Source organism: Corvus brachyrhynchos, unplaced genomic scaffold (assembly GCF_000691975.1).
Source record: "Corvus brachyrhynchos isolate BGI_N302 unplaced genomic scaffold, ASM69197v1 scaffold80, whole genome shotgun sequence".
Lineage (NCBI taxonomy): Eukaryota > Metazoa > Chordata > Aves > Passeriformes > Corvidae > Corvus > Corvus brachyrhynchos.
Window position 1 is genome coordinate 11,034,700 of NW_008236769.1, and position 8,763 is coordinate 11,043,462.

General features: G+C 36.0%; 1 protein-coding gene across 15 annotated transcripts in view; it reads right to left on the reverse strand.

Moving 5' to 3' along the window:
* ADD1 (adducin 1) overlaps positions 1-8,763 on the reverse strand; it is a 54,715-nt gene that overhangs the window by 9,454 nt on the left and 36,498 nt on the right. For 7 of the 15 annotated variants that reach the window (XM_008645077.2, XM_008645080.2, XM_008645076.2 and 4 more), the window contains exons 10-11: positions 8,080-8,181; positions 6,187-6,276 (exon numbers count right to left, since the gene is read on the reverse strand). In XM_008645077.2, the coding sequence (XP_008643299.1) occupies positions 6,187-6,276; positions 8,080-8,181 (192 nt within the window). Of the gene's footprint in view, positions 1-5,263; positions 5,357-6,073; positions 6,092-6,186; positions 6,277-8,079; positions 8,182-8,763 lie in introns of all 15 variants that reach the window. The other 8 variants (XM_017727718.1, XM_017727724.1, XM_017727716.1 and 5 more) reach the window with 2 other exon arrangements.

An 8,763-nucleotide genomic window follows, 5' to 3' on the forward strand; every position in this document is an offset into this window, starting at 1 on the left:
TAATAACAGAAAAGCCTAGCAGCTACTACATAACACCTAACAGATGTTATAGTAAAAAGCCATCTTGTATGTGTTCTGTATACACCAGATTAACAGCTGATTACAAGCCATTTTTAAGTAATTAAGGTTAACTGTAATCTGATACAAGTTAGCATATTTAAATCTATAACATTTGTCATATAAGCCAGATAAAAAGTTATACAAATAAAAATACAACATTAGCAGTTCTAGGTACAGTAAGTTCCAGTGGACAAAAGCAGCTGCATCAGAGATTCTGTAATGTTAACGTTTTCAGTTTTTCTTCTCTAATCCTATAGCAAAGACGAAAGCCACTGGCTTTTCATTGTCTCAGGTACAGAAAATGCTTGCCTGGAGATAGCTGCTCTATCTCTCAAGTGACTTGTCTAAGCATTTGGTTTTTTCCATTGGAGATACAAAACTCTGACACTAGTCTGGAAATGACTGATGTGTGACCTGTGCCCCATGTCATGGTGACATCCAAACTGTCTTCATTGTCGAAGAAAGGTATTTCAACTCCATTACCCAATAGATATGGGCTACTGATTGACCCGGGTCATCTCCATATTCAAATGTTGTCTGTACCAACATTTAGAAGAAAGCATTAGAAAGCGCAGTTCAAAAATATGCAGTGCCTGAACAGAGAGACAAACATTCTGTCCCATGTCTACACTTCATGGACAAGCACAGGATGGCCACTGTAAAACTGATGACGAAATTAGACAGAATGCTGTTTAGGATGGCAAGAGCTGCTTTGGACAAGTTGTCAGCACCAAAGAGGTGACAGACAAGAATCTCTGGATGGAACGAGGACAAGAGCAGTTCTGAAAGCCTAATGGGAGATCTCCAGAAATCTGGGCTAGAGCAATCCAGGAAGGTAAGATGGGTGTTAGAATCTATGCTGCTCTTCAGGAAGCAAACACCAGCTAGAAATACCAAAGAACAAACCATGTAACAATAAATTTTCACTGTTAAGACCCTGAAAGGAACTGCAGGACAAAAACATCTCTAAAATATTACAGATCGCTTCCATTTCTCCATAAAATAAGAAGAAATTTCATTTTATATGCAGAATGTCAGTAGAATACCAAAAGCCTTTTCTCAACTATATCCATGAAGCACTGATTTCATAGTAACAGCTTTCCTCAGAAGATAATACATAAAAAGGTCAGGTAAACATCAACCTTTGTACAAACCCTAATTGTTTTGTAGAAAATTCAAAACACCCCTAAAACTACAGGTCTCAGCTTTTAATGATGGCAGAAAACTGATGCCCATGGAAATTTTATATTTCCCTTTCTATCTTTGCCCACACTTCAAACTAAGTCCATAGTTTTAACTGAAACTCAGCATAAGTAGCAGGACCTTGTAAAGCGCTGATCTCAGGCAGAGTTTCTAGAGTTTTCTGGGATTACAAAATTCAAGAGAGGAACAAGACACACAGTACCCATTAGTATCCCTGGAATTTCTAAGAATCTTTGAATGTTACAAGTTAAATCCAGAGTCACTGGGTAGAATAACTTCTAATGAAACAGAATCTTACTGAATGCCTGTTGGTTTAATCATGATAAACATCAAGAGAGGCAGTTTGCAGATGCCTGGTGCACTGGCATGACATGGCAGTATCTTTGTTAAATACTAGGAATAAAAGCAGCAAATCAAGCTTATCACATTTATTAGATTAAAAAAAAAAAAAACAAAAACCCAAAATGAAACCCTCACAAAAGACACCCACAATCAGTGCAAACAGTATTTGCACTTGCTGAGTAGCTTTGACCCAAAAGAAGTAGCATTGAAAAGATCAGAGGCAACAACATTGGATCATAAAAACAGAAAAATTATGCAAGAGACCAGAAAGGAAAACCTTCTATCTGCTGAAAGCTGATTCCAGATTAACATATCCAGTTTTATTCAGTATCAATAACATGGAAGCAGTTCAAAGGCCACTAATGAAAATGATACTGGTAGAGGGACTGAGTCTATGTGGGAAATAAATTATAGTAGTATGTTAGTAAGTCCTGCAATGTGATTATTCTAAATCATGTAGAATTCAAGAAGCAGATATGTTTTACTTCACAGAATAGGCCACAGAGCAGTGTTCTATGAATTCAAATAAAAATATATAACACAAAATGAAACATGGGACAGAAAGAAAACAAGTGTAAAGGACTAAAAAGACAGTACAGAATACATTTCCAATTGTTAAATGTGACACTAAAATAGACAAGACTTTGCAGAGCTATCAACCTGACCATGCCATTCAGAAATTCCTAAGAATGTTCAGAACAACTGAACAAGAAAATTGGTCTGGAGTTACTTTCAGTATTAAAGAGCCTGTAGAGACAGAATAAATTCCCATAGACTCACACTCTGTTTCAACATAAGATGACATGAAAAAAATTAATGTTCTAGTGATCTCATCTGGAGTATGTTGATACTAGTACTTCTTTGATGATACTTCTGAAAGTATTTAGATGACTATTTGAAATTTGATTGCATGTGTATGCACCCAAATATCAACAGCATTTTCTCCACTGTAAGAAACACTGGATAGATTATATTAATGAAGAGAATGCATTTTCACTCTGTAAGGGCATACATTCCCACAGACACAAAGGGAAAGTCATTTATAGCTAATGATACACAATATACTTTCATATTAAATATGGACCTCATACTTCCTACATGAAAATTTTGGATAATCAAGTCATTTTGAAACTTCTACACTAAAGCTGGCTTTTAGAGAAAAATTCAAAACTGACCATTATTTAACAGGCAAGCACTTCACCTTGTTCTCAGGGATAAATATGACCAAAACTGACACTTTATATATGCCAATTCTTCTCTCAATCAGACAGTGGGTTCACAATAATTGTCTAAGTTAACAATTGCTCCTAACGCAATCTGATATCAATGCAGTGCCTTTATCCAGAACACCAAGATTCCTGAGGTACTGTTCATGTAGAAGCTGATACTCAAACTCAGTGCCACCTCTGGGGCAGCACTGAGAGGGTCTGCATTACAAACAAAGCCACTGAAGTTCCATTCTAAAGGAAGAGACACAAAATGGGTGAATCCCCTTCTATTTAAAATTACTGAAAATTCACGTGAATTTATTTTATTTAATATGTGACTGCAGAATGGTTGTTGGTAAGAATAACCAACATTCCCTGTCAATCAGCCAAGACTGCAGCAGAAGCTTGGTTAACCAAGTCTGAACAGGAATAAAATTACGTGATGGACAAGGAGGTTGTGTTGCAACATGGCCAGGACTTCTCAGAACATGGGTAAAGCAAGCGAAAAGGCAAAATGGAGTATTCACTGCTGCAGCTGTAGGCACAAGAGCTCAAAGCAGTACATGCATACTGTACACAAGGAAGGATTTTTTCATCCAAAATAGTGTGCATTAGTATTTGATAAAAATCTCAATGTTAACTGAAAATGTAATACATTGTGTTGCTTCAATTACATGAAACTTTTTACATAAACTGTCATTAAGGGTCAAAGAATTTGTCAGCTGAGAACTTGTAATTATCTGGAACCTAAAAGTCCCTAAGTCCTTGATGTACAGGATTCTTCAGTTTCATTGAAATTTTCAGGTGAGGGCATCATAAGATTGCTTACACTTCCTTTGTTCCACAAAACATGATTGTTTTATGGCAGAATCTTTCTAGGAAATTTCTCTAGTGGTTTTTTTTGTTGCTGTTAATTTTTGGTTCATTGGATTTTCTGGTTTGGGTATCATTTTTTTCAAAGGAGGTTGTTCGCTTTGGGAGTGGTCTTTGTTTGTTTTGGTTTTGTTTCTTGGGTTGTTATTTTTTTTCCCCAAACAGGAAATTATTAAACATTCAGGTCACAATCCATATTAAAATAATAAAGATTATTACATCCGCCACTTCTATTTCATAATCACTCCTGTAATTTATATTGTGATCTAATTTTACACACTATTTCAGGCAGAAAGCACTTTCATGACACCACAAAAAACTGAAACAAATAATTTGGACATCCAAACCCTAACATGACACTACTGGACAAAATCACATAACCAATAGACCATTTGTTGGTTCACTGCCATCTCTGAAAATGCATGTAAACTACCTGACTACTTTTATAGCAAACTTATGTCATTGTTTGACAATAATATTTGAAATATATCACTGATAAAAAAAAATCTGTGTTGAGATAATTATCATAAAAATAATTTTTCACTTTGAAGGTATTATTAAGTAGAAAATAAAAGCCATGCACTGCCTGGAAGAATTTGGCTTTACTGTATTTTTCATCTTAAATGCAGAAATGGTGTTTTATTATTTTTCCTTTAGGAATATGGACCAAAAAAACTGCAATGTGAAAAACATGACTATCTCAGTATGATTCAAGTATCTATAACACAAACTGGCTCATTACACTAGAAAGTGTTATAAAACCACAAGGTTTCCAACAACGGTGTAATTTAAAGTATTCTGGTTTTTTTTCATGCAAAAGCTATTCTGATAATGAGGTGTTTAGGCATGACCTAAAACCAAGATTTAAGAATCTTTTCTGTAAAATACAGGAGCAGAGGAGGCACTGATGCTTATTTACACACTGTGCTTCCACACTAGATGTGCTCTAAGAAACTTTATTTGCAGTGTGCAGCTGCTCCATTCAGTCAGCCCCAAGGACTGCCCACCCAACATGCCCACACCTCTTGAAGTGATTCTGTATTTAACATATATCATGGAAGCACAAACATGAATAAAAGTGTGAAAGCCAATCGATTTTGCAAGTGTGGGGCATTACTTAGCAACTCTTGCAGATAACTGCAGGAAGTTTTAAGGCAGCCAGGCGTCTAGCGCTCTGAGATCAAGAGTTGACGGTGTTTGTCACGTAACATACAGAGTATGTGGTATCCTCAGAACGACACTGATGTGATCAGGCCGAGATTAAGCTAACTAAATTGATCTCAAATTAGAATAATTCAACACTAACAGCATGCATACAGAAACCCTCTATATGCAGAACCTGATCAACACCTTAACCTCACCAGCTTCTACAGACAAAGATCAAGATCCTTAAGACACTCTTAACAGGGTAAAGTAACGGTTTGCATCATCGCATATGCATGATTTGAAGATCCTTCTATTTTCATTTTTTAGAATTTTTTAGCCAAATAATTTCTAACAGAGGAAAAAGGTCAGGGTAAGGAGAGGTTAAATGAAGGGTGAACAACAGTATTTAGAGCAGTATGACAGGGCAGTACCTTTCTAACAGACAGAGATTTAGCGGGACTAAAGGCCTGCTCTGTGAGATCGAGCCCTTCAATAGATTCCGTACAGTCTGAGAGGGGAGCATCCTGCAACAGTAAATTGAGTAAACAGAGCAAACCGAGCCCGGGCTTTAAAACATCAACCGAAAGCATTGTGATGCTTGCTAAAAACATGCAAAGAAACAGTTACTGGTAGATGAAACTGCATATGAGAATGAATTGACATGCACACAATATGACACCCAACATGAATAATGCTGTGGTCATGATAAGACTCACCAAACTTTAAAAAGTATATCAGAAAATACTTATCTGGGGCAGTTGAAAGCACTTGGATATAAAAAGTTTTATTCAGCTATACAGTATAACTGTACAGCTCTAATTCTTACTTTACTTTAAGCTATGATTTACAGTCTTTTGTATATCCAGATATACTGCATTTAAGTTTCATTGAAGTAATAGCTTTTTTCCCAAACTGCTCTTCAAATAAAACATTATGAAGCATGAAAACCCGTATTTAACACAAAACACTACTGCCCCACAGTGAGCCTGCTGTGCCCAGTATTAATCTTTCAAGATACATAAATTCAGAAATCAAACAAACAAAAAGCTGTCACAAAGCCCAACTAGTTTTGAACAAGAATCTAACCCATATAAATAAGGCTTCTGAATTTCATGCATTACATTCAGCAAAAAAACCAAGAAGCATCCTCCACAGACATGCTTGGGCCACATGGCTGAAGCCTCTAAATTTCTGACCCTGAGCACTCTTGCAAAGACAATGGTATTACCTCTAAGACTTACCTTATAAACAGTTACTCTCTGCCAATTAAAGAATAATTTCACAGTGATATATCAGGTGAAAGCAGAGGATATTGTAGATTAAGCTAACAGTTTTAGGAATTTAATACTCTCACCTGTACAAGGCTCCTGTCCACAACTACCCCAGAAAGAACCTGTGACTGAGGGCCTGCTGTTTTAATATCTTGCAAATTTTGCTCTCGGATCTGTAAAGGAAAACATCAGAATGAACAACAGAAAAAAGTTCACCACATTTTTGTATTTGAAAAAGGGGTGAGTGAACCTGCCAACAGGCAACACCCAGTGCTGATTGCTGTCGCCATAGAGCCTTCAAATGAAGCTGAGCTTATAAACATCACTTGAAGGTAAATGTTCAGGTTCCTGGCTGAGTCCTCATATTTCTCAGAATTTAGTCTAAGTACCACAGAAGGTGTTGTCTTTTGCTTTTTAGTACTAGATCATGGTAAAACAGGTAACAGACAACTCCAGTTTGTGAAAAGTGAGAAGAAATATAAAAACTACCTCTGTGCTTTTCAGTCTATTGTACCTGACCAGTCATTTGCAGGTTTCTGTCATTAGCTGTTAGCTACTGATATGGCACCACAATATCATCTCCCTATAGAACTCATTGTAAAACACTGCACAACTTTCCATTTTTGCATCTAGTCAGGACCACATCCTCAAAAGGGCATATAAGTAATTTCTCTGTGCATAAACTGACACTCAGGAGTTCTCAAAAACACCCCTTTTGTTGCATCCTATATACCTCCCAGCTCTTTTCATACAGAAGACTGGAAAAGAAATTGGATCTTTAAACCCAGGTATTATCTATTTAAATTAGATATCCTACAGTAGTAAAGAATTCATAACAACTGACTCACAATTTATTTGTAAAATATTCTGGTTCTTGTACCAAGATAAATGAAGAAAAGCATTCATCTCAAAAGACCTCCACTTTTCAATTTATAAAAAATATATGCATACAAATACACAAACAAGAAATATTATTAATACTTGGTATTTCAGAAAGTGCAAAGATCTCCCATAATTTTCACTTGCTTCTAATTTACTACCTTTCTTATCATTGAGAAAGACTTACTCCTCTTAGTCACTTCATTCAAATTTTTAATAAAGCAGTATTTTGTGTTTGAAACACAAAGAAACTTCTTGGAAATTTTACCATAATCCTCATTTCAGATGATTATTATCTTACAGTGCCAAGATTAAGTGCTGTCAGCCATATACAAATTATTTTAGATTCCTGCTAGTACCCCTGCACACAGCCTCTTTGACAGAATGCTAACTCCCATGTTCCACATGGCCATCAGTTAGAGGCATCAAAACAATCCAGTAAAGTATTAACAAGATATCAGGGCAATTTTATACCGTAAAAGAAATAAAGTGAAAACACCCCAATGCATTCAGTGCTTTCCTGTTGGTAGATTGGTGACAAGAAGATTTGAAATTGAAAAACAGGAAAATTAACTGCAAGCTTATTTCAAGAAGATTAACTTGCAGTTCCAAAGACAAAAAAAAAAAAAAAAAAAAAAAAAAGGAGTCTGCAGCAATCACAGCATATTATAATACAGTTGAAATATGGAGAGAGATGTATAGATTACTTTTTCCAGGACACAAAATTTCAACTGGTATTACCAAAACAGGAAAACAGGTCACTAATGTAGAACTATGATCTCAGGGTACAGAATTACTACCATAAACTCAGAGCTGGCTGTTTCAGAGGTACCCAGCAACTGGTCTAAGAAAAATGAAAGTCTTCATGTAGTGAACTGAAATACCAACTTTTTCCAAGAGGAGTTCAGGACACTTAGGAATTGTTTCATTATTTCATTATAAAGGGACAGGACAATACCAGCACTGTGTTGCTTATTGAGCTCCCAAAATGTCATTATAGCAAAGTAAGTTAGTTCATTACAAGCACACAACTTAATTGTAGTGATGACCAAAAAAAAAAAAAAAAAAAGGTTATTTACTTTACTGCTATTACAAACCTTGTTCCTCATTTCTTGGACCTCCTTTGGATTGGTGTTCAATGGAACAAACAGATTAGGGACAGCAGAGGTGGCAGTTCTATGTCCATCCTCTTTAGTCCACTGTAACATCAAGAACAGTTGCAGAGTCAGAACTGCTGTAATGGCTATGGACACTCAGAGCAGCAAAGTCACATCACAGTAGATCATGCATCATACAGAGCAGAGAACTGAACCAATGATTGCATTCTTCTATTCATTCCTAAGACTAAGTTGCTTTCTTCTTCAGTAATATAAACTGTACCGTCAGATACATTTCTAGAGATCAGAACCATTCTATCAAGTCAAGTTAGTAACAACAACAACTAGAGAGCCAGTTAACTTGCAAATAACTTCCACCCAAAACAATGCCGCTCCTATGCATAGTTCAGAGATTCTGAAGACTGAAGGGTTTTTAAGTTGGTTTTCTGTGCACTTGACCACACTGACAGCTACAGTGTTTTGTGTTTCTAAAAACCACCTAGTTCTCACTTTATGAATAAACATATTAATACAGGAGTAGGAAAATGCCAACATAATTACTTATTTTTAAGGACATTTAAAGTTAGAAATTTCTCAAATATGAGTTCATATTTGTTTAGAAAGGACACTACTCCTTACCCATACAGAAGTACAGCAAGATCTAAGACATGAACTTTGAGATCA